Source organism: Haliotis asinina, chromosome 2 (genome assembly GCF_037392515.1).
Source record: "Haliotis asinina isolate JCU_RB_2024 chromosome 2, JCU_Hal_asi_v2, whole genome shotgun sequence".
Taxonomy (NCBI): domain Eukaryota; kingdom Metazoa; phylum Mollusca; class Gastropoda; order Lepetellida; family Haliotidae; genus Haliotis; species Haliotis asinina.
In genome coordinates, this window is record NC_090281.1 from 9,243,277 (window position 1) to 9,269,293 (window position 26,017).

The following is a 26,017-nucleotide window of genomic DNA, read 5'->3' on the forward strand; positions in this document are numbered from 1 at the left end:
TCGCGTCATGTGACCGACAGGTACCTGCTCAAAGGGAGATTTACCCGCGTTGACAAGCGTCTATGCAGATCGCCAGAACGAAACGTTGCCTCACCTTGTATGAATGCATTTTGGACTTGTGTGTACTTGCTGCTGCCGATGTCATGACCTTTCTACTGAATGTAATTAAAGACACCATACATTTCATTTCAGACTAGTCAATGTTTACATCCTGCTGGCTTTTCCAGATTACCACGTGCGGCCATAGTGCGCAAATGATGCACTATGAGCTCTGTTCAATATTTATATGCGTATATAAGTAAAGTTAATTCAAGATGTGTTTCGTAAGACAAGAAAATGTGATGCTGGTGTCAATGCGTATAACATTAAATATATTATACGTAATACTTGATACGAAATAATTCCCAGTTCTACATTATGCTACGAAACTGCAACTCGTGTCTAGCTCCACCACGCACTAAGCATATTTCGATCATGTGATCTTAGAATCCAACATGTCGTCTAAGAAATCGTTGACTCAAAAACTGAACGACTTGGAGAAAAAGCTAACATTAGAAAACAGATTGCATGAAAATGACAGAAGAGGCAGACCGTTGCAGTCGGGATCACCCGGCCCAAGGCGGCCAAGTAAGTTTGTTGGCAAGAGGGTTGAATTAACAAACAAGCGTTCTGATATAGATTGTGAATCTCTAATTTGGTGTTTTGACATTTTCAGGACCAAAACTGTCGCATCACATGAATTCGTGACAGTATGCTCATGCTGTAGCGTATAGTGTCATGTTTCTATTTGTTAACAATTTTTCGGTCCATCTATGTCAAAAAAATAATTTGAATTTTTATGTTGACTTTTCTTGTCTGTGATCGTTAGACGTGATCTGAAATCTTTACCTGTCATAGCTGAGATTGTCTAAAACAAATAAAATCGACTTAAGGCATTTCCGAACGTTTTCAACACGGAACAGTGTGTTTATGTACGAGATTTTAGAAATTGCTTTTTCAAGTGAAGGGTTATGTATCACTTATGTATCACTGTGTATACATTTGTTGTTGTAGTGTCACTGGAGCTCATGTTTATGACAGCTTAAGTAACTAAATCTAAATGTAGAGATTATCTATGGTGTCACATGCAGTTTTGAATTAATAAAATCACGTTCAGAGTCAGAGCCAGGTAGTTTTCTATTTTCTGGATGGTCATGATGATTTACTATTAGAAATTCTAGTCTGTATGTTTGTCAGTCTTAATGAATAAGTGACAGGTACTGCATATGACAGACTATGTGTTGGAAATTTGAAACCAGAAAAAGGAGCTCAGAAAGGGATGATGACACTTTGCTCAGCATTCACAACTGTTTCAGCACAAAATGGCACAGCACTAGTAGACTGAAAGAAAAATCTGCAGCAGACTGATGATAACAAGAAGAACATATTTTGATGGACCCAGTTTTCATGTTCATTTCAAATGTTTAAAAAAATGTGGTTAGTTGCCAATGATAATCAGTGGTAGTCATTATTGTGTCATGATTTTGGTGAGCTGGTGAGTTAAATTTATAACATTCTAATAAAGAAGCCAATAGATTAATCACAAACATGTTTGAAACGCTCAGTAAATCCCAGTAGCTGATATGCCACACTGTAGTTGAAAATTATTTTGATAATCTTTTTGGTCAAACTGACAAATTTATGTACGTGAATCCCTTTGATATGTTTCTTTAATTTGTTTTGAAATATGTTTCTGAGTCTTCAGCATATTAAACCTTAGCCACATTCTTACTTTGTAGATTTCTTAGTATATCAAGTTTGACTGTTATGCATTTTAGAGGAAGCCAGATGCTTGTGTATTACTCCAGTGGCACATTTACATCAGCTTGCTTCATTGTAAGATACTGTGTTCTCTCTCTTCATGACCAATGTTGTTAAGGAGACCAGTACTTCCATTCAGGTTAGAACAGATCCCTGATTTGGGTTTAGCCCATAAAAACACAGGTACATTCAATATTTTGTACAGATGATGTTAAAATATTCCTCTGCCTATGTCACTGGTAAATTATTTGTAGCATGTTGAACTTTCTTGATATAATAAGACATTACAGTAAGAATGTTATTGCTTCTTAATCGTCAACTTTTTTCTGTGTATATGCATACACGTGATATAAGCATGCAAGTCAAACACTGCATGACGAATGCTGCCATTGACACTTAACAGTGCTATGTGATCTTTTACTTATACAATGTTTTACATTGTTTGTTTTGAAAACATATATTTATGTTCTATTTCCAAACAGACTTCATTGATTCTTTTTGTCTTTAACAGGAGTGATTTATGTTTTTCATCTGAACTTCTCAGAACGGAGCAGAACAGATACTATGATTATGAACTCTGAAGGGCATTTAGAAGTGGAATGCTTGAGAGAGGCAAGATTTATGGATGTCAACTTCTTTATTATGAATAACATGACTTTTCAGAGCATATGCTGTTGAAGGAGCAAGGATATACTCCAAAACATTGTGTTATTCACAATAAAGAAGTTGACATCCATGAATATTGCCTTTCTTACGATTTTACTTTTTTGGAGGAAGATCTGTTCTTTTTGCCAAGGAGACTATTTAGTTGTGATTGAAGTGCAAGACCTAAAGCTTTGTGGATATCTAGGATGTCACATGTAACTTGTTTTAAGTACATGCCTGTTGTAAGCTTGTTAAGAGTCAACCATATTGGTGCATCAGAATTTACACTATATTGTCCCTGACACACCCATTGCTTGTTATAACAAGTGACCAGCTATGGATCCTAAAGCTCTTGGTTGGTTGAAATCTTTCCTGTGGTGGACATAATACAATATGGATCCCAATAATATGGGTGTGATATGATTTGTATTTTGTTAAAGTGCTTATATTTTGTAAGTTCATATTCTTTACCCTTGTACAAATAAATACTTTTATTATCAAATTTCAGATAGCAAAGGTGGAATATTTTAAGGGAGTAGCATGTAAGCTTTGGATCTTTGTGGAGGCTATTTATCGCCAATCAGGAAATACTATGAAATCTGCAATTACTGTTTCCTGAACAATTTTTTTTACATCAACATGACTTGTAATGAATTTGTGTATGGCTATACAGGACTTGTAACAGTATATCTATATTGTATCATGAGCCTTATATCTCAATATCATACTGTGTCATGTGTATTGCTGTATCATTTCAAAGTTAATGCAAGAAAACTGAACAAAATAAGTTCTGTAATAAGATGCGTTTTGGATATCTTAATGAAATGTTGTTCTCAGCCTTCAAAATCAAAAGTCCCAACCTGTGATATTGTGGAATTTCACTCCAGGCTGTGTAGAACTAAACTCACTTCAATTCAATATCACCCTCAGTGACATGGTCCCTAACTTATATTGTTCAGTATTTTTCTTTAATTTGAGGACTTAGCCATATCACATGGTACTGCAATGAATAACACAACTGGTGATGCCTTGGTTGGGATACAATTTCTGGTGTTAACCCTCTTTTCAATGCTGGACTGACTGATTACAGCATGAAGCTCCACATTCACTCTGTTACCAAAGCCACAACTTTTATTTCAGCCTAACATTTGTTTCCTTGTCTTGTGTTTGCCAGTAGTGCCAAGCTGGAATGAATACTATCATCCCAACTCTTCTCAGAACAACTCACCTTTCCTATGGGATGTTTCCAGGTTTCGAGTCCCCAGGAACGAAAGTAGGACGATAATGACATTTTCATATTCTTTTCACTCAAAAATATGTTCAGTATGCTTAATCAGCTTGTTAGTCTTTGGTTGGGATTGCTTTAACATTAACATGTTGGACAGAGGGTATTTTTGTGATGATGGGTTATAGGTGGTAGTAATTTATGTGCACACAGTAAATGGGTCATTGTGGTAGATATTCCATGTATTGAATATGATTTGTAGTTGTAGGAGATGATCATTGATGGAGATATGATGACAGGAAATTTAGACACATTGCGAGCCCACTCCCTTTTTTGTGGAAGTTATTAACCTTTGACTAAAGATCACTCTTTTGGTCTGCAGCAAATGTGCTAGTATTTTGTGTTTTACTTCAACACGGAGACGTCCCATACAAAATGATTCATTTTGGATGCAAGATGATGAGCTCTTTGCATGGTTACAGAGCATGTAAAACTACCTTCTGTCTATGAGTTTCTTCTAACATAATTTATGTGGTGATTTTTAAATCATAACAGACAGATCAGATGCATCTGGATGAATGCTTGTCCTAACAATACCAAAGTCATTGAACGTGTTGAATAGTAAAATATATTTGACTATTTCTGAAACTTACACAAGACTCACAGCTAATCACATTCGAAAAAATCATTTACAAGTGGAATCTTGTCTGTGAAATAAAGCATGGCAGCATGGATTTCATAATTGTACCTGACAACTTAACATGATACTCTGTGTAACTTCACCTGATGAACTGGCTCTCCATCACTGCATCTTGTATGCCTCATAGGAAACTATGCATGTTGAAGCTGTTTTATCGAACACATTAATCTGTATATGCCATTCTGTTACCTTTTGATTACAAATTGGAGTGGCTAGTAAACCTTGAATTCAGTAGGTACATAATATAATTTTGAAATCAATAAATATACACTAAAAGTCAATGAACATTCATTGGATTATTGAAATACACATGATTTGCTTTACGATCATTAACAGGACTACAGTTTGTTTCATTGGCATTTTAGTAGTTGATGTATAATGAGAAAAATATGATGCAATAAGAATCTATACTGAAACATGGTAAAATAAATAAGAGACTGTTCATAATTTATGGCTAGGGGTGTTGATGCTGATTTTTGTGGAGAAGTATGTGGAAAATCAGTGACACCCTGCCTCCCCCACTGCCTTTAGTATTTTTATGTACAAAATTTGCTGACCCCCCTTGTACATATGTAAAACAATGATAGCCCCCCAACCCCCTCCCAAGAACAAAATGGGTGTCCCTCCTGTAAAATCATCATCACACCCCTCTAAATTAGGAACAGTCTGAAGTTGTTATCCATTTAGTACTTTTCTTACTACAGTTGCTCAAGGTATTTGATACAAAGTGGAAAATTATGACAGCAGCGAAAGTCCTTTCTGTTTGCACTCCTCATGCAGATGATGTCAGATGTACTCGGTTGACGGAGGTCACTCTATTGCATGAGGGGGTTTGGACTACAAAAAGTGTAAATAAGTCACAATGACAATAATTTACTAGAGGCTCAGGGGTGGTGGGTATAGCCTACTGGTTATTGAATCTACTAGTCATGCTGAAGACCTGGGTTCGATTCTAGAATGCTAGAGGCTCATTATAGTAGCTACAGAAATCATCACATACATGTTATCAATACTGCAAAATGTCAATACCAGGAACCTATTCACTGAGAGTTTAGTTTACTTTTAAGTTCAATTTTTGTTTAAACTTTGCATACAAGGGGGTATCAAAAAGTTCTAATTATTGCCAAGATGTTTTCAAGGTAGAAACTTTTATTTTGATTTCTTGTCCTTAAGACTTCTTCTCTACATAGTCAACATCCAGAGTGACACATGTTCTCTCAGCATTTCTTGACCTTGTGCACACTGCTTAAATAGGCCCCTAATTTCATGGAAAACCAACACTCCATCCCTTCAATGACCTCACTGGTATCTCCAAAATGGTGTCCACGTCTTGGCTCATCTGTCAGGGACATGTGATAGGTTTGAAAATTCCTTTTCCATCTCACAACAGTATCATATCTACGATTTTGACCAATGTGTTACACCATTATAATCAACATGCGAAAATTACACTTTTCTACTGGTTTTGAATAAAGTGGATAAAATATCACATGGAAGTGTTTCATAAAGCACTAATGTAGGGGTTAAGAAATGGCCTTACACCGATAAAAATCGCTTATTCTTGGAATTGCGCTCATTCCAATTAATTTGTAGGGCGTTAAATTATCTTGTATTGGTGATGTGCATTTCATTCTGGAATATTCCTTTTGTGAAACCGTGCACTATATCAAAGCAACTGGAAGACAAGTATTTCACTTACTGGATCTTCATTACACTTTCTGCTGTCAAGTATTACACTTAGCCCAAAGTAGGGTTGGTGTCTCTGGGTTACTCAAGTTTAGGATCAACTACCAGAATATTGAATAAATTGAAGCAAGTAGTTACTGGTTGACTAGATAATGACCATTGATGTTACCTTATTACTTTCAACATAATTTCTCAATAAATTCATGGCAATAATTAGAATTTTTTTATAACCCCTTGTATTCATGGCATCCCGGTCAGTTTCATTAATGTTTCTATGACAGTTGTTAATAAAATGTCAGTATACATTCTTGTCACAGAATGTTTGGATTATCCAGGATGATAGTTGGCCCCAAGATGGCCCCAACTTGTCATGTTGTCAAAATGGCTTTTCTTGTCCGTTAGCTGCAAGAGGAGAGAAGAGAAAGAACACTGTGCTAATCTTATACTGTTGCAATATACACAGTTTCAGTAACCTGTGAATGATCATCTTTAAAACAAACTTTTTGCTCCCGATTGCCTACAAAAGGGACACACTGTAGCTTGGTTCCTGGATAAATCCATGTAACATATAAATATATGTAGCATTGTATATGTGTGATTCTATTGTTCTTGCAAGCTTGGGATCAGGTATTTATCAGTGTTAAAATTACAGCATTAGTGAGTCATGGGGAAAGCGGGACCAGTTCTCGGTCAAGCTCCGCCCCCTCATCAGGCCGGCGACGCCCAGAAATGCAGCTTGATTGTCAGAGATTTCCACAGGAAAGGTGAGGGTTAAACTAAGGCTGAGTTGTATCCTGATGTGCATGTTTAATGTCATTAGAGTTCAGATACAGGTGACACAAGAAGATCTGGGGTAAAATAGGTCTTCATGCTTGCCATAAAAGGCGACTAAGAATCATCAGGTGGTCAGATTTGCTGACATTGTTGACATGTCATCAGTTCCCATTTGTGCAGATCCATGCTCATGCTTTTGGTCAGTGGATTGTCTGGTCCAGACAGACCGCTGCCATATAGTTGGAATATTGCTGAGTGCAGTGTAAAACTAAACACACTCACACTAAACACACACACACTCATTTATGGAGCCCAAGGTGTCTGATGTATTCTGATTGTTATTAACTGGAATTATAAAATATCGATGAGAACGCACTAATGACAATTGTCAGTTTTCCATGATTAAATCCCAGATATTCCCTTCTCCCTTCTCTTGAGTTGTCAGATGTTCTTTGTAAAAGCAGTTAACTCATGATATTATGCCAGTAAAACCTTAGGTAATTTTGTTTTGTGACAAGGTTTATTCTCCGCATACTTCTAAACAAAATGATGCTGTCTAGTGTCTAATGTATTTCTATGTTGAAACCATCATGCAACTCCATTTTTCATTCACGTTGAGAGGTTTTTTTATGCAAAAATGCATGCTCGACAAAAACTCAACCTAACTTATTGAGGCCATTTCAGTGGGAGGCGACGTCCTGGAATGCAATTGGATTGTCACCGTGGTCAACACAAGGCGCCAGAAAGTGGTGAGATTGATCAGAAGTATGAAGAAATCATGAAGCAGAGTGGGATCCTCTCTATTAACGGAAATGTAAGTTGGCTGTATTTCAAGCAGTATTTACAAAGTTGTGGAATAATGCAACCTACTGAAAATGATTTCCTCTAATATTAACTTACCTTGCTTTTTAAAGAATTGGCAAATCTGACTGTTTCATTATTTTGATACTATAGGTCCATCAGCTTGTCAGTCATTTGGGAGCATGAGACATTTAGGAGCTCACTCAAAAATCAACACAGACAAAGAATCATGTGACATTATGACACCCCAACCATTAATGTAACACCTTTGCCATGGTTGTGTTGTAGGTTGTGGTCAGTATTGATATAGTAAATTGATTTTCAGAAATACCCTACTGATATTAGTGACATGGAGCCCTTGGGTGAACTGGGTCATGGAACCTGTGGACAGGTTGTGAGGATGCGACACAAGCTTACGCAGCACCCCATGGCTGTCAAGGTCAGTGTCACTGACAGTATCTGAATGCTAGAATTTTATGTATATAGTCTCAGAAAGCCTTGGTTTCCTAGCACTAAGAGCGTTTATGGTATATTTAACACTGCTTTTGTCTTGCACTTGTTAGGCACTGATATTGGCTATATATTAGGTACTGTCCATTCTAAATATCTAAAAGTCCATTCTAAATATCTCAAACAATTCGTGCTTTGAAACTACAAAACTCGATGAAAAGTTAAAAGGGCTTATGTTTTGCTTAAAAAGATGCATTTGTGGTGCACAAGAAGTACTGCATCACTGTAGAAAGTTATAAAAACATAGTTCACATTATTGAATTACACTTGCGTTGTATTCCATTAGCATGGGTCAGTTATTTACATATCATTTTTATGGCTGGAATCTTACAGAGTGTGGGGTAATATGAATGTATATTTCTTAACTGTATTCACTTTACCAGTGAGTGAAATGTATGAAAACACCTATCACATTTTCTGTTTTTAGCAAATGAGAAGATCTGGCAACAAAGAAGAGAACAAACGAATCATCATGGATCTGGATGTTGTGTTGAAGAGTCACGACTGTCCCTATATTGTCCAGTGTCTGGGAACTTTCATCACCTCGGTGAGATTTGGGGTTCCTTCTACTTCTGGGGTGGTAGCATAGTGGTTGAAGCCTCCACTTGTCAAAGCACAGGTTCTATTCCCCACATGGTACAGTGTCTGGTGTTGTCTGTCATGATATTACTTGAATATTGCTAAAAGCAGTGTGAAACCCAACTCACTCGCTCTCTACGCTTTATGACCTGTGAAGATCCGTGGTAGAATAGCTCTTCAGCTACACATGCTTGCCGTAAAAGGCGACTGTGCTTGTTGCAAGAGGTGACTAACGGGATCGGGTGGTCAGACTTGCTGACTTGGTTGACACATGTCATCGGTTCGCTATTGTGCAGATTGATGCTCATGCTGTTGATCACTTGATTGTCTGGTCCAGACTCGATTATTTACATATTCCACCATAAAGCTGGAATATTGCTGAGTGTGGCATAAAACTAAACTCACTCACTCTACACTTACAAGTGCTTTAAAAAACCTTGATATAACTAGAAGTTGACTATTTGAACTTTGTGGTACTTATTAGGTTTTTTTTTTTTTTTTAACAAATTTCAGTTTCTTTAAAGGATGACTAGTATGTTAAGGCCATGAATCTACAGGAGTCTTTAAGATAAATTCACTCATTGCCTGAAATGATACGCTCATACGCTTAAGATTTAAATTCCATGAAAACTATTCACAACTGTGATGAAAAAACTCATTCAGATGATTTTACTTGGCCAACAGCCGGAGGTTAAGTTTGCCAGAAAAACAGTTGGTGAGATTTCCTAAGTAGGTTATTATTATCTATGAGTAATTATGACTATTTTTTATTTCAGAGTGAAGTATGGATCTGTATGGAGCTTATGTCCACATGTCTAGATAAACTGTTAAAACGAACAAGGAAACCGATTCCTGAAAAAATCCTGGGGAAAATGGCAGTAGCAGTGAGTAACTAGAAAGTATATTGTGAACAGTTTATTGTTATGCATATTTACATGATGTCATTCAGTGTTCCTGGTGGGTTTGATAACTGCAGGTGGCTTATTTAGACAACGTCTAAAAATTCCGGCTCAACTATATTTTATCCGGAGAGAGAGTAATCAGTATTCCTTACGAAATTCTGTCAATAAATTTGTTGCAGGGTGGGCTGTGTGTTGCTTGTTGTTTGAGAATATGTTAATTAGACCTACAGTAATTATATTTATTGATCAATGTCATGCTGAGACAATCAGAAAATGATTTCAAGCGGTCCAACTACATTTTATAACTGTGTTCAGAATGTCAGTAAATGAATTGAATAAACTGAGGAATAACATCAACAACAGCATTCATAAATGTTGTCAAACGTACATATAAATTACTCTGTCCGTCCTTTTAGTGTGATTGTGTAATGTCACAAGTGACATCTTGGCTTTTGCCACCTCAGTCTTTATGCTCACACACAATGTTTAATGAAGAAAACGCGCATGAAGCATGTTTGTCACAGGTCATAATGCAGGACGACACTTTCAATAGGTTCCATAATTTACAAACTGATAGCGATCTCTTGCTTAATGCGTTCAAAATACCATTATTTTACCCAAAACTTTCGTCTAAATCTAAAAGTCTTCATTGGATACCATTACTGTAATATGATTGGCTGCCTTGGGTCATGTGCCTGATTTTAGCCAATCACAATGCCTAATAGCAGACGAACAAGCGTTCCAATTTTTGTCCAATAACATCTCGAAAGATACCTGCCACCAAGCAAATTGCCTCGCATGTTATTCATATGAAGCTTATAAAACAGAGGTATTTTCCACTATTTTGTCATGTTAGCGAGTGGAAAGCTAATGATAACGGAAAATGGGCGACTATATAGACTATTTAAGATCTTTTTATGATAATTTTCTGATTACGTAAATATGACAAAATAAAAGAAAAGGCATGGGACTGTCATGACATGACACAATTGGAAAAAAACATAGCCATATTTTTCTGTACCCTTAACCACTGGATTAGATGTTTGACTTTTATTTTGCATCTTATTTGTTCCCGAAATGAACCCTATCAGTGTACGCTGTTCCTCTTTACTGGAAGCCATTTTTTTCACTACACACGCAATGATTACCACTTGCTATGGCTGTAAATAGATAATTGGGCATGGCATGGCTTGATCTGCATATGCGAAGTCTGCTGAAGTCTATATTAAGATACAATATGGAGGTTTCCACCCTAGGTTTCAGTACGTTTGCTCATGATTTGAAGAGAACAAAGAAAACGACAAAGACATTTTTGTTACTGCAATTTTATTAATTTTACCAATAACACAAAACCTCAAGCAAATCAAAATTTTCTGGTGTCAGCTACTGATGACAGTTGAAAATACCGGATCATCCTAATTTTTATCGGTTCAAAAACGGTAATTACCGGAGAACGGGAACACTGGTGATTTTGTGTCTTTGTTTATGATATCAGCATACATAACTACCAGTCTAAGTAATCTTAGTTCCAGTGTATTTCTTTACACTCCATCACTGAGTCTAACAAAACCTAGTGGAAGGTCGCATCAGGTAACCTTTGAGCGACTAATGACCGCCCAATGTGAGATGGTTAAATACATTTAACCAATCAGACAACGGCTACTATTTAGGGATCGGAGTGACTTTCAAAATATTCAGGTGACCGATACAGATCTCTCCACAAACAAAAATCTGCATATAACACAGTTATTTGACCAGCAGTATATACGCTTTGGGGTTTCTGTTGTCATGGTTACCAATTGCTAAATCATTGAATATCGCCGAAACACTATTTTCAACAACTGTTTACTCACCGTTGTCATGGTTGTACGTATGCCATGTGCATCACCTGGAAGCGAGCGTATGCTAAATAGCATTCTGAATCGTTCAGATATGAACCTTTCGAGGTAAAAAGTTCAAAAGGTATGTGCGAATGTGCACTTTTGTGATTTGGTAAGCAGTGTTCTGATTGGTCAATCTCAAAGGTTACCTGACGCGACCTCCTATAAGGTTTTGTTAGAATCAGTAGTGGAGTGTAACGAAAAGTACTGAGGATAAGTTTACTTAGACTGACAGAACTACCAGCAATCCCTGGAGATTGATATGTACGGGACATGTGATATGTACGAGAATATTGCTTAAACTGGTTTCAAGCCATGCTTGCCCCCAAAATAGGAATTATTAATGCCCAGCATTGATGCAGTATCAGATTTATTGTTCACAAGCAAAGTACTGTGCATGACCATAGACAAGCTAAAATTTGAAGACCAAATTCTGTAGAGGGTAATTGACCTGTAAACATAGTAAAGATTCCATGGTCTTCAAACTATTCTGATATGCGGGATTAAACATCACTAGACACGATGATTTACCATTTCGCTAACATATCTTTTCTGTTTCCACAGATTGTCAGGGCATTACATTACTTAAAAGAAAATCATGGTGTGATACACAGAGGTAAGCACTGATGGGGGAAAGATAAAAGAAGGCCATGTTTTGAGTTACTTCCCCTTGCTGTGATGTTTCTTGATGGCAGTTTCTGCAGATTAGCTTCATAAAGGGGAAGCTCAAGTAACCCTGTTTCTACTTTTGTGCTAGAGCTGGATGTAATTTACAAATCAGAGTAGCTTACTCTCCTGTTAACATGGTGTCATTATGTGTAGCAGATATGTTTGATTTTAAAACTGTAAGTGCTAATCTTACGTCTGAAAATGACATTTTAGTAAGGCTTCAGACAAATGCAGATTTATACAGTTGGAAGCACTGCCAAACACTCTTGGTTGTGTTACATACTACCCATCAAAAGGTTAGGCTTAAAACATTCACTATATGTTATCTGTATATGTAAGGTAACATCAAAGATGAATTGCTCCACTAACTTTGGTGAACCAACTGCAAACCTTATGCAGATGAATGGCATGAATATCATGCATCAAATTCCTGAAAAGCATGTGCAGATCTTGTACATGTCAATGGCATTGAGAAGTTTTGTTCAGATGTTGTCAATTTTTCACTGTTACATCAATTATTGAACTCATGACAGTAATCTTACACAATTGAGTCTAAACTTTTGATGGGTAGTATTCATTCCTGAATGTCTTTGAGAACTTTGTAAAGTTAATTTTCTGTGTGTAGTCTAGAATTATGGAATCCCTTTATAAAAATATTAGTGCCCTTCAAACTGAGAAAGCTACTTTCTGATTTGCATATATCTCCATCCTGTTGGGTCATTATCAGTCACAGTTCATGAAAGGTTGTCATGGAGTTTCCGAGGAGTTGTAATATCAGGCACTGTGATCTGATTTTATTGAGACTTAAGTTCTACAAAGCATCATTTGATTTCCTGATTGAAAGTTGACTGTACAGTGGCACTGTATATCAGCTATTGACAGGGTATGAAACTCCCCACAGGGCTGGTTAGATGTAAAACTTGCCAGCCCTCTCCAAAACTTACCTGCACTAATAATTCAGGTTTGACAAATGATGTAGTTTTATCATGCAACTGGAAGGCATGGATTCTGATGTGCTTAAGTACCTTAAAAAGCAACATATCAAAATAACAAATTTTGAAAGGATTCCGGATTGTAATGAAAATTGCATGCACGAAAGATTTGGACTACCTATTTATAATTGATTTCTTCATGCCGTCATGCAGAACCTACCACAAATGCTTAATGCATTTCTACTAATCCAGGAGGTACAGTTGATGTGTTTGTCTTAAATGTATTTGTATTGATTATTTTAGATGTGAAACCATCCAATATTCTGTTGGATGAGAATGGGTCTGTGAAGTTATGTGATTTCGGCATCAGCGGTCGACTGGTGGACTCGAAGGCCAAGACTCGCACAGCAGGCTGTGCAGCGTATATGGCTGTGAGTAGACAGATACACAAGTATATTTTCTCCATGTTGTCATGATTTGAACTGTGCTAGGGGGCAGTAGGGTAGCCTAGTGGATTAGCAATGGCTCATCATGCTCAAGACCCAAGTTTGATTCTCCACATGGTTACCATGTGTGAATTCCACCAAGGTGTCCCCTGCCATGATAATGCTGGAATATACCTAAAAGCAGTGTGAAAGTTAACTCGCTCACACTCAAATGTGCCATTACCATGTACGATGACTGATATAACAACTCTACCTTTGGATATGTTGACATGTTGTGTACGACCTGTTGATAAGAAGTACCCTAGTAGAATACTTTTTGCAATACCTGTAAAGAATATGTCTGCATCACCCACTATTAATCGTATGAACCTGCGTGAAATCTGTTGCAATAGGTCCCAAGCATCATGCTCGTTGTACCATGATAGATTGGGCTATCACATTCAGTGAATTGGTTTATGTGTCTTTGTATCCTGACAGACTTACTCCGTAATACCATCAGACTTTATATAGATGAAATATTGCTGTTATGAATCGAAATCTCGACTCACCATAATAGGCACACTTGTTTGTATAAATGTTGCTGCCTTGAAGCTGGAATATGCTAACTCATCTTGTCCATGTGAAACAGTCATCAGAGAGTTCACAAAATTTGCATTTGGTGGCATATATGTACATATGGCAAACTGCAGATGGAATGACCGTATTGGGACCACTTATATATGTTTGTTTGTCATAGTTTATACACATATTGTGTCACTAAATATTAGGTTTTATTGTTAAGGGGAAGCAACTATTGTGAAAGTCCAGTGCAACATACTGTTGCAATTGTGATAATCTATTGCCATCAACTATTGCAATGCTGATGCAGTATTTTTTTCTCTCCTTGAATTGTCTCATTTGAAGTCAATTCCCAAATGAATGTATGGTTTATAAAAAAAAGAAAACAAGTTGAAGTAGTTTCAGTTTCTTTCAGCAACTGACAAGAAACTTGAAATCCAGTCCAAGTAAACAATTAGAACTCAATGAAGCTGTGTTTTGCTTTGCGCATTTTTCAAATGGAAGTCAATGACTAAACTATCCAGTCACACATTCTATTGATGCATCAGTAGTTTTTCATTTCTATCATTGATTAAGTGCTATCAGAGACTCAACAATTGCGATCCATTGATAGTACGATGCATCATTACAGCCCTACTAAATATACTGCAGGTAGCAGGGAAGTGAAAAGTCCAGTTCTGCATTACATTCATGAGTCTGTTTGAAGTGTGTTGTAATAGACATACTTGACTGTATATGGATTACTTTTGTTTTCAGCCTGAGAGAATCGACCCACCCGATCCCGCTTGTCCTGATTATGATATCCGAGCAGATGTCTGGAGTCTAGGAATATCACTGGTAATGTGTAGAACCAACTATATCCATGTTACCATGAAACCATTGCTGTCTTTAATGTGGAGTAGAATTACCACCATGTGTGTTGATTTCATTATAAGAGATATGGTTTGGCAAACTGAATTCAAGGCATACAAATATATACTTGTTATGTTATGTTATGTAATGAATTTGCCTCTACAATGTACCAAATGTTTTCAGGTGGAGCTTGCAACAGGGGAGTTTCCCTACAAAGACTGTAAGACAGATTTTGAAGTTCTCACCAAGGTCTTGCAGGAGGATCCGCCCCTCCTACCACCGGGGGAGAGTTTCTCCCTTGACTTCTGCTCCTTCGTCCGAGACTGGTGAGTTTTTCATTTGTCTCTGATTGGCATTGAGACAATATCCCTGTGAATGTATTTACAGACCCCTGTCACAACTTTGGAATAATTTTTCCTTATCCTTACTCATGCTAATTGCTTATCTTCTCTACCCTGGCGAAGGTAGTGGAACACCTGAATCCCTTGTAGTTCCCTTCTAGAAAGAAGCGGACGTAAAGTACACTCACCCATGTGTAGCCTCCCTTTTCCTGCACCCTAGGCCACATGACTGGCCATGTTTGTCACTCTCTCCTTATCGCCCGACGTGGGCGGCTGGAGGCACCTGAGGGTCCTGATACGGTGATAAGTTCTTTCTTTATTTTGGTCTTTAATCTAAATTCTGCTCGTATACGGTATTTGGATTTGCATATGCATTACGTGTTATCAAATTAGTCATATTAAGCATGTAGTTCTTCACTTGAGACTTAGTCCCAATTGATGAAATCGTGTCTGCAGTGTAGATTGCGGCTGTCGACGGTTGATCCTCATTTAATTTGCCCGACGTGCAAATCCATATGTTCTTCTAATAATCATTGTAAATTTTGCATAGAATTGTCTGATTCAGAAGTTACTCTCTGTACATGGTCTGTTTACAGATGTACTAGGGACAAGCAACGGTGACTTGCATTAGTCATGTCTAAAACAAGTGATCTAAATTCGGATAATTTGTTAACTACATCTGCTGAGATTCATTCCAGTGAAAGGTCTGGCATTTCTCCGGGGCTATGTCTGGGGTCAGGCATGTCGTCCCCTGTATCTCAGAAGAGATCTTTCTCAGGGCCGTCTCAACCGAAGATGTCTAGGTCATTGAAGACTACTTATCTTCAACGAACCACCGTTGATTCTACAGGTAGATATCAACCAACACAGTCATTGGATGACATCATCTAGATCTATCCCAGCGGCATCTCCTACACCTCTCAACCCGGAGGAAAATCGTCAGAAAACGCAGAATGGTCAGACAACGCAGACTTTGTCAACAGTAGACAACTTTACAGCTCAATTGTCGCTACAAACGACGTTTAGAAGAGGAGAGACGGCTGCACTCGAAGGGGATCTTCATCAGTCTCTCTAGCTCCTGTCCAGACAGAGAGATACACCTACATCGAGTGAGGATTCGCACTAGCACTCACACTCGCTCATCGAAGGCTCTGTCAACAATCGTCACCCCCCTTAGCCATGGACTCATATAAGAGGGATCGTCAACACAGAATGAATGTTTCACACTCATGGAGGCATGAAGATAGACATTATCGAGTGTCGTCATTGGAGGAAGCCCTATTTTCAGACTCTGAAGTTAAATCATGGATCACAAATGGACTTGACTTAGCGTCACCATCCAAGGACTCTAATGAAGCTAATACTTACATGATGAGGGATGACGACATTGATGCACTTACGTTCTTGCCGTTACCTCCGATATCTACGATTCCTGAGATGTTGTCTACGGCAACTAAGTTTCAACAACATCATGTACCATCATTCAACGTTCATTCTCGTATGGAGCCCTTCGTCAGAGCACTGGACGTCAATGAGGTTTATAAATCATCAGTCCTGCCTGCAACAAATCTTACAAGGTAGACGACAAGAGACTTGCTCAGCTCGACACAACTACGATGCACATTTTTTTTGGATTAGAGCTGTCAATGAGACTCTCTCTGCAAAGTTCAACAAACCTGCCAAAGAGGAAAAGAGAATGATCCTGTCAGCATTCATCACTCAGATGAAGGATCAGCAGTTCATGTCTGAACACCTTGCCTCAACTAGTGCCTGACTGAATCTACTTCGTCGACAAGATTAATGAAGTAGCAAGGATTGTCACCCAAGACTCCAGAGAAGTCATGATGATCAAGTCCATTGACACCTTGACATCAGTGCTCAAGCAGATAAGTCAGTGTTACACAAACAGGTCCAAGTTTTCCAGAGTCCAGAGAGAGGAGGTAAACATTGAAGATTAAGGTCTGAACAACTGGAGTCTCCTACCTCCAGCAGTTCCCATACAACCGTCTCAAGTGGGTGGATGTCTCAGTTGGGGAATTCTCAACGACAAATACGTCACGAAGATTCTTAGAGACGACTACAAGATACCACTGTAAACTACATCTTCGATCGCAAGAGATGATGGTAGTATTTTCAGGGAAAGAATTCCAACACATCTACCTTGAAGACAATGTGTCTACATCAGCTTCAAGTGGCGGAAGGTTTTTTGCTCACTTTACTCATCTAGACATGTGCTCGCCAAACTGCAGGGTTACGGATAAGCCTGAGTGCTAGAAAGGGTATCACCGTTTGAACAAGATTTCACAATGCTACATTGGTGACATGACGTCTAGAACCTGATTAGTCCCAGAGAGACAACACTCTGCTGGTGACATCACGTCTTCAATCTGATTGGTCCCAGAGAGACAACGCCCTGCCGCTGACGTCATGTCTTCAATCTGATTGGTCCCAGAGAGACAACGCCTTGCCGCTGACGTCATGTCTTCAATCTGATTGTTCCCCGAGAGACAACGCCCTGTGCAGAATGTTATGTTATTGTCCCAGTGTCAGGAAGTCGTCTACGTTAAACTTTCACACTTGCAACGATGGAAACATGTTGATGACACACTCGATTAGCAGTCTACAGCGTCATTTGATTCTTCAGATGGCATAGAGGTCTTCTAACAGCAGATCCAGTGTTGCCTATCAGGAGATCTGCAGCAATGAATGACAGTTTCTGATCAGACAGGCAGCCAGCTATAAATAGACTCCCTTCGCATTTCAACTCGCTCATAATGAGCAGGGTTGAGGATCTGAAGACGAAGAATGACATATCTTCACAGCGTACAAGCTCATCGTGAGAGAAGTCAACTCAGTCTACAGGTGGACTTCACTATCAGGCTACTAACTCAGCTCAGATGACTTGTGAATCTAAATTCCTTGGGATTGGATTCATCACTGCGTTGAAATATATCGCTGTCATTTTTTGTCCATCACCAACAGAGTGGATGCTGCATCCAGAGGCGTTTCAGCTGATCAGCCAGACATTCGGATCACTGCAAATATACTTCTTTTGCAACAAGGTTCAACAAACAGACAACAACCTTTGTATCACCAGTACCAGATCCATTTGTCTGGGTAACAGACGCTGTCAGCATCCCATGGGTAGGACTATACGCAATCACGTTTTCCCTTCCCCCCGTGCTGCTAACAAAAGTCATCGAGAAAATAAAACAGGTCAGGAGGCTACAACTGACTTTGGTCGACGAGACATTGGTTTCCAGCACTCACAGAGGAGTTAGGACAACCAACACTACAACTACCAGATTGGGAAAATTTTTTTTTTTTTCCATCACCACACGAAACAGGCACGCAGCAACCCATCTGCATTCCGACTTAACGTGTGGAACGCATCAAAATCTGTTTAAAATACAGAGGATACTCGATGAGCGCAGCGAAAGCAATTAGCTTAGCTTTACGGAAATTCACTTGCACCCATTATGATGACAAGTGGAAGTGTTTGAGACATACACCAAGAAGAAAGGCTTCACAGTGATGAAGACAACATATCCGCAGATAGCAGAATATTTATGTCACCTACGATATTCCATAGGTCTGATAGGCTCTACATTATCCGAGTTCTCAGCTCATTCATCACCGTGAAAACGGGGACCAAGCTGACTAAAGTACCCGAGCTACTTGCTTTGTTATGCTGCTTCAAGTTGGAAGATCAGCAACGCAGATTTAGAGCTCCAGCATGGGAGCTCCTGCGGAGTATAATGGTGGAAAATCCATGCACACGTCTTAAACAGACTAGCATGAGTGATTATGACTCTGTACTTGTAATGAAGATACTTGTATATGAAGAAGGGTCGCAACTAGTCTTGATTACAATATCTCGACAATTAGTTGCATCAGAAACTAGCATGATGCTAGTTACTTTCAGTGTCACACATTCCAGTCAGCAAAAAACTTTGGCTGAAGATAAGTTCGACTGGATGTGATGCCCCCAGAATCTACAATGAATATTAGAGGAGCATTACCATATTATTGCCGTTAAAGGTTCCCGTTGTGAGGACAAATTATTGGACGTAATTTTTGATAGCCAGCAGACTCCAGCATGGCCTGACCCACAACCGTTTCCATCGGATTCTGTAAGCAATTAGCATGAGTCAGGATAAGGAAAAATATGTAATTTTCTGAATGAAATTGATATTTTATACTTATCCTTACTCATGACAAAAGCCCTCCCAGCCGCCCCGCGTAGGCACGCTGAATACAAGGAGAGAGTAACAAGCATGGCCGGTCATGTGGCCTAGGGCGCAGGAAAAGGGAGGATACACATGAGTGAGTGTATTTTACATCTGCTTCTTTCAAGAAGGGAACTTCAAGGGATTTCAGGTGTTCCACTACCTTCGCCAGGGAAGAGGAGATAATCAATTAGCATGAGTCAGGATAAGTATAAAATATAAATTTTATTCAGAAAATTACATTTTCTTTAAAAAATGCTGATGATACTTGTTCAGGCTGTAGCGGTAAAAGATCAACAGTGGGATGATGAATAAATGTGATTATATTATTCACTGACAAGTCACTTCATTTTTGTATTTTCCAGTTTGACAAAAGATTACAAGAAAAGGCCAAAGTATAAGAAGTTATTGGTAAGTTCATTGTGTCATCATGACTGTCAAGGATCTTCATTCTTGTACCTTGTGCTGACAACAGTACTATACTAAACTGTGAGGTGAAATGTTGTTCTAGTGAGATTGTCAGTTACAAGAGCATCCTGCTGAAGGATGGGGTGATATATCTGTACTGGTGTTAACAACAGAGGTAGGAGGGCATGGTGTCATCACTAGTGCTGACACCAGTGTTATACTGTAGGATGGGGTGATATATCTGTACTGGTGTTAACAACAGAGGTAGGAGGGCGTGGTGTCATCACTAGTGCTGACACCAGTGTTATACTGTAGGATGGGGTGATATATCTGTGCTGGTGTTAACAACAGAGGTAGGAGGGCGTGGTGTCATCACTAGTGCTGACACCAGTGTTATACTGTAGGATGGAGTGATATAGGTGTGGCATTTCTGACAACAGCACTGTAGATCATGCCCTCTTGACAGATTGTCTTTTATCCATTCATGCAATATTTATCTAAGTCTTGGTATCCTTATTATATTGTTAGCACCTCATCTGTCTGTCTGTCCGTCCGTCTGTACTCATTTTGTTTCCGAAGCATAACTCGAAAACTGTTATATCACAACGCTTGGCAGATCTATCAAACAGGACCTAAAGTGGTGCCTTTTGCCATTTACATTTTGGACTTAGTTACTTGAGACTCTCAGATGATTTTTGTCTTTCAAATTTGTGAGGATCAGGGAATTTGTAATGTTCTGATAACTCCCATCACTACCAATTTCATCACTGGCAGTATACATGTGTTTTATTTGATTTCCAGGAGCATCCGTTCATCAAGAGATATGAAAAGGAACGTGTAGATGTAGCATCATGGTACATAGGAATATCTAAACTCATTGAAACTAAGGCGTCATGACACCAGTGTCAGGTGAGTGTGACTGAAGTCATATACTTAGCATAGAATTGGTAAGTTATTGTCAATATGTATCCATTGACCTCTTCAAATGTTAGAGTGTTAAAGGTTGTTTCCCACATTGAACTTAAAACAGTAGGTGAGAAATAAGTCCGTAAAAGAACTTGGTGTGAAACCAACAAACAATAAAGAAATTTGTTGTAATCAACATTTGTATTCTAAAATCGAAAAAATTCACAAGTCAATCCAAATTACAACAGGTACGAAAGAAGTACATATTCTAAGCTAGTGATGGCAATTTCCACCTTAGCAGCAGTAATCCAACTTGCAATAAAGGCTGGAACAGAATTCCCAGGATCAGGGGTGAAAATAACCCGCTTCCTGACATCCCATTCCAGTGTTTTTTTCTGTCGGGCTGGCAAATTTGTATGTCTCTCAGTAGTGTGTGCAGCTGACTTTCCAAAGTTGATTATGTTGCTTATTTAAAAAATCAACAAGAAAATCAACCAGCATAGTGAAAAAATTATCAGGGCAAGTGACCTTGACATTCGGTGACCACATGGCTTTAAAATGACAGGTCGTATGTGACTGCAAGCAAAGTTCTGTCTGCCATGTGTGGGTGATGTCAAAAGCTGTTATGAGGGCAGTGGGGATGACCATGAATGGATGACCATGAATCCAAAGCAGGACAAATAATAGCAATCAAGTAGTGTATCAAACACACAAAACGAAATGTGTCCAGTCCATATTGTGGTTGTTCTTCCCCTGCGGTGTAGTCACTGGATTGAAAGAACTTGTCACAATTATCACAATGCTGTGTTAGTTCAATTAGTTTTGTCCTTTTAGAAAAAAAACCCCTGCATTTCCTATGTTTCTGTGCAGAAGACAACTTAATTGTTTTCTCTTTTGGTCTGAAATATAATGAAAGTAAAAAAAGATGTTTTGAAAAGGAATCGGTTCATATGGATTTTGATGTTATTGTAGTCATGAAAGGTCCATGTCAACTAAGAAACCATGGAGACATGATATCACAACACTTGTATATAAGTGTCATGTTGCTAAGAATAGACTTGTATCAAAGGGTTGTGATCTTTAGACATGATATCTTCTCTCTTGAATGGAAAAAGTTACTGCACACAATTCACCAATCTGGTGATGCATGGAGAATTTGCTCAAGTCAGTTTTCCTGACATTGTCAATTGGTTAAAAGCTATATTCACTGTAACTAGTAGTCTAAGGTGTACAAGATTCATTTTTCATGCATGGAGCTTCTAATTGAGAACATACAGAAGTCTATGGTTGCCCTGAGGATGCGGGTCTAAATTGATTGGGTGGTCAGTCTTGGCAACTATTGATGTCCAAATGATGAGAATAGATATCAATCACAGGGTTTTCTTGTTTAGGTGCTGTTGTTTAGAGACCTCTGACAGATGGTTTTAAGTTTGTTGAAGGTGGCCAACAGCAACCCTCCCTCCAAAACAACGGTTCAAAGTGGTCAAAGTGTGTCATAATATTACTGACGTATTACTAATCGGATTACTCATCGCATTGTATACTCCCTCAAATTGTGTCTTGTCTTGCAGCTCCCAAACAATATGGTCGGCTGCAGGTGTCTGTGACGACCACCTCCTGACATCCTCTGTCCAGTTTGTCTGACCACAGCAGCCTGACAGACGGGCGGTGAAGACACTCAGTGTACCTGTACCATCATCAGACCTGGCTCAGAACTATACGCGTTGTAACCCTGTGCTGAGTGAGGGAGAGCGAGGAGGGTGGACTGAGTGAATGAGTGAGAGATTGGCGGAGCAATTGAACTTGTGGATGAATGAAAGAAAACCACCTTGATTGTGTGTCCAGGCTGCTTTCACTCGATCTGATACAAAAGTAGGTTGAACTGGTATGTACCGGAAATAACCAGGCTGGAACAGGTTTTGACTGCTTTTCAGTTGATGCTGTTGGTTGTTACAGCATTAAACTGGTTTGTACTGACTGTGACCAGTTTGTAATCCTGGCGATATTAGCAGAGATTGTTTGATGCTGAAGTGGGTCAGAATGATTTGACACCAAGTGTACAAATGTAACCACATTATCCTGCTCCTGAATTTGCATTGCCACAATGTTTTTTCAAAGGGATATTTTTTGTTCCCATTGTACAAGCAGCCATGTTTCAGTGCACAAAGCCAGACAATCTTCAAATCAAACTGAAAACAAACTGAGAATTTGACCTATTTGAGAACAGTGATTTTTTTGTTATAATTAAGAGAGAGTCAGCTGAATGACTCAGAAATTTCTTAAACTGAAGATGGTACACCAAAGACTGAAGCTGATGTTTTAGAAATTTTCCATGCCTTTTTATAGTGTTAATGAATATAGCTGTAACTAATGTTGTTGATTCAGAGTAGCACTGGTAACTTGGGTATCGCTGATATCGACAAATATGGGTAAGAGGCTTTAATGGTTAGTTTTGCATTAACCCATAAACCTTTTAATTATGAACAGTTTGTAAGAGGTGTACACTATTAACAGTTCAGTCATGATGGCGATTGTTGAGAATAATTCAACCTTGTCACACACAGCTTGCTACTAAGCAATGATGTAATACATACAGGGGCAGTGAAGTAGCCTAATGGTTAAAGTCATGCTGACGACCTAGCTTCAGTTCCTGACACAGGTACAATGTGTTGAGCCCATTGTGTTGTGATATTGCTAAAAGAGCCGTTAAACAAAAAACTAACTCAGTTATTCATACCTTCTGTTGTGAAATAAATTGGCATCAGGCAGACGGATAACATGGTAAAACAAAGTTCCCGTTGAAACAACATTCATCATTTTGTATTGTAACATTTAACTGAGTACCTACCTGTTTTCAGAACTTATAATGAACTATGCCAAAGAGAGATATTCTGCCTCCTGTTGGTGAAAACTGAAAAAATTTGATTTCATTACGTTCAAAGTTGGTATTCAGACCCTGCAAACCTGTCTTTAAACATCGAACATTCGTTTCTCCAACATGAGGGAACCAGCTAAAAACTTTATGCAGCTGAATTGCTCAAGGATTGTGCATCACAGAAGAAAAGGATGTGCTATTGTCGTAGCGTTTTGATGTAAGGTTTTATTAGGAATTCATCAATTTTCACTGATTTTTTTATCATATTTGGAACTCACGACAATAAGTGGCTATATTTACACTAGTGAGTCTAAACTTCTGATAGGAAGTATAGTATTGTCTTCTGAAAGTAATGCCAAAATACTTAACTATTTAGATAACATAAATATTTCTGTTTTATAGTATTCACAGTGTGAAAATGAGGCATAATTTAACATAATTAGGTATAATCTGTTACGCCCATTTATCACATGCAGTGCCAAATGACTTACAATCATGTTTGCTCAGAGAAAACACCAAAACATAGAACCCCTATTTAAAACGGTTCAGAATGTAAGTCAGTAGTGCAATCCCAACTTTTCTCAGAAAGGTAAATGGCATATATGATAGGAATTTTTGTCAGAGATTGTGAAAGTATGAGTCAGTATTGACCTGTGGAATTAACTGGTTTCCCTTGAAAAAATGTAGTGCATGACAGACTGCTCATGAATCAATCTTGATATATTTCAGAGATTAGCTATGTGTTTCAGATTTGTGTTTTGTGGATGCCCAGAATACTCAATAACACTGTCCTAGATATGAGAACATAAGTTGACATTGCATCACAAAAGTTGTCAAAAAGTTTTCTGAACACATGAACTACTATATGCATACTGTTTAATGTGGCCTTGAGTGATATCAGTCCCTGCTTGTTGGAAAAACAATATGTGCATCATGCCAAAAATGCTGTTATTGTGTCATGTGTTGATCCTGCCTTTAAACTGTGCGTAATAGGGGTGTCACGATGCATTTATCTGCTGTACTGACACATATTTCAACACTCGGATCCTAATATGAGTTCAGCAATACCTCACTTAAGCCATTTTGGATAGATATGTACATATACAATGTGCCTAGAATGAGAACAGACCTATGTTTGATACCCTTCATGTGTGTGAATGTGTGAAGCCCTTTTCTGGTATCCTCTCCTGTGATATTACGGGAAATATTGCTAAGATTGGTGTATGACCAGACACACATGTTATGGCGTTCAGTATAATTGAATACATTTGAGTCTTGTCTGTTGTACTTTGTGGCAACTGAATGAACATCTTTCATAAATAATTTTCTTATAAATGATCCAGGTGAATCTTATTTGTTTTGAATCGTGATACCCCTATGTTATACCATCAACAGTTACTGATGAAGTAAATTAGCACCTGTAATAAATCTCCTGGACTGCCAGGCAGTGATAGGCTTGGTTTGAAATTGATTTTGGCAATTTCAGTGCTACTGTGTTTCATCCGTTAGTTTAAAACCTGAGACATTAGGTTTGAATCCTGGATATATGTCTAGGTTTGTCTGTACCATACTGCTACAGTGGGATATTCAAAAAAGAGGAATCCCTCTTTAATCTTTTCCACTTTTAGGTGTTCCCCCACATTAAAGATATTGATACTGGGAAACTGTTCCAAGGGGCACTCACTCATTAGGCACTTCAGTAACTGATGAGGACAATCAAGCATCACCACAATGGGCACTGTCACAGATCACTTCAGGGCTTCATGGTGTGTTGTTGGAACAGATGATCCTGGTCAATTCGGACTGTATCAGAGTCTCTGTAGTGTTCCAGTGTTTTCAAACACAATGTCCATCACAACTTCAAAATGCCATACATGCCAGGCCAAAACAGACCAATTTATCTTAATGCATTTAGAGTGAACTTTAGCAATGTGAGAAGAGGAGTGGATCTCTGGTTGTGTGACATGCTGAGTGTACATACTTGTGTATAGGCTGGGAATGTTTGTGAGTGTAAGAGGACACACAGTAGACCTATTGTCATATACGTTGCTGTATGATTAAATTGATATCAAAACTGATGTGGCTTTGGTCTTCTTTTAGCATGTGAGGTAGCCCAGTTATTCCAAGAGGTGGTTGGGTCTGAAGAATCAGGTTCAGTTCCTCACATGGGGGCAATGTGTCATTCTGATTTCTGGTGTCCCCTGTCGTGATGTTGCTAGAATATTGCTGGAATATTGCTGGAATATTGCTGGAATATTGCTGAAAGAAACTGAAGCTAAACTCGCACACCAGTTATTAA

The 26,017-nt window shown here is 38.5% G+C and overlaps 2 protein-coding genes across 4 annotated transcripts in view; one reads left to right on the top strand and one right to left on the bottom strand.

Moving 5' to 3' along the window:
• The window catches only part of LOC137273218 (folylpolyglutamate synthase, mitochondrial-like), a 28,949-nt gene extending 28,649 nt beyond the window's left edge, over positions 1-300 (bottom strand). Inside the window, exon 1 of one of the 2 annotated variants that reach the window (XM_067805723.1) lies at positions 95-300. In XM_067805723.1, the coding sequence (XP_067661824.1) occupies positions 95-187 (93 nt within the window). In that variant the 5' untranslated portion in view covers positions 188-300. The remainder of the gene's footprint in view (positions 1-94) is intronic. The other variant, XM_067805721.1, reaches the window with a different exon arrangement.
• LOC137273220 (dual specificity mitogen-activated protein kinase kinase 7-like) lies at positions 19-25,796 on the top strand. 2 transcript variants are annotated; one of them, XM_067805724.1, is made up of 14 exons: positions 19-627; positions 3,620-3,718; positions 6,709-6,820; positions 7,515-7,644; positions 7,957-8,070; positions 8,569-8,688; positions 9,497-9,604; positions 12,067-12,118; positions 13,407-13,534; positions 14,864-14,944; positions 15,143-15,285; positions 19,895-19,940; positions 20,739-20,846; positions 22,415-25,796. In XM_067805724.1, exons 1-13 carry the CDS (start codon positions 495-497, stop codon positions 20,832-20,834), a joined length of 1,362 nt encoding a protein of 453 aa, XP_067661825.1. In that variant the 5' UTR covers positions 19-494; the 3' UTR covers positions 20,835-20,846; positions 22,415-25,796. The 2 variants fall into 2 exon arrangements, with proteins under 2 accessions (XP_067661825.1, XP_067661826.1); XM_067805725.1 differs by lacking the exon at positions 3,620-3,718 and having other exon boundaries at positions 470-627.
• The last annotated feature ends 221 nt before the right edge of the window (positions 25,797-26,017 follow it).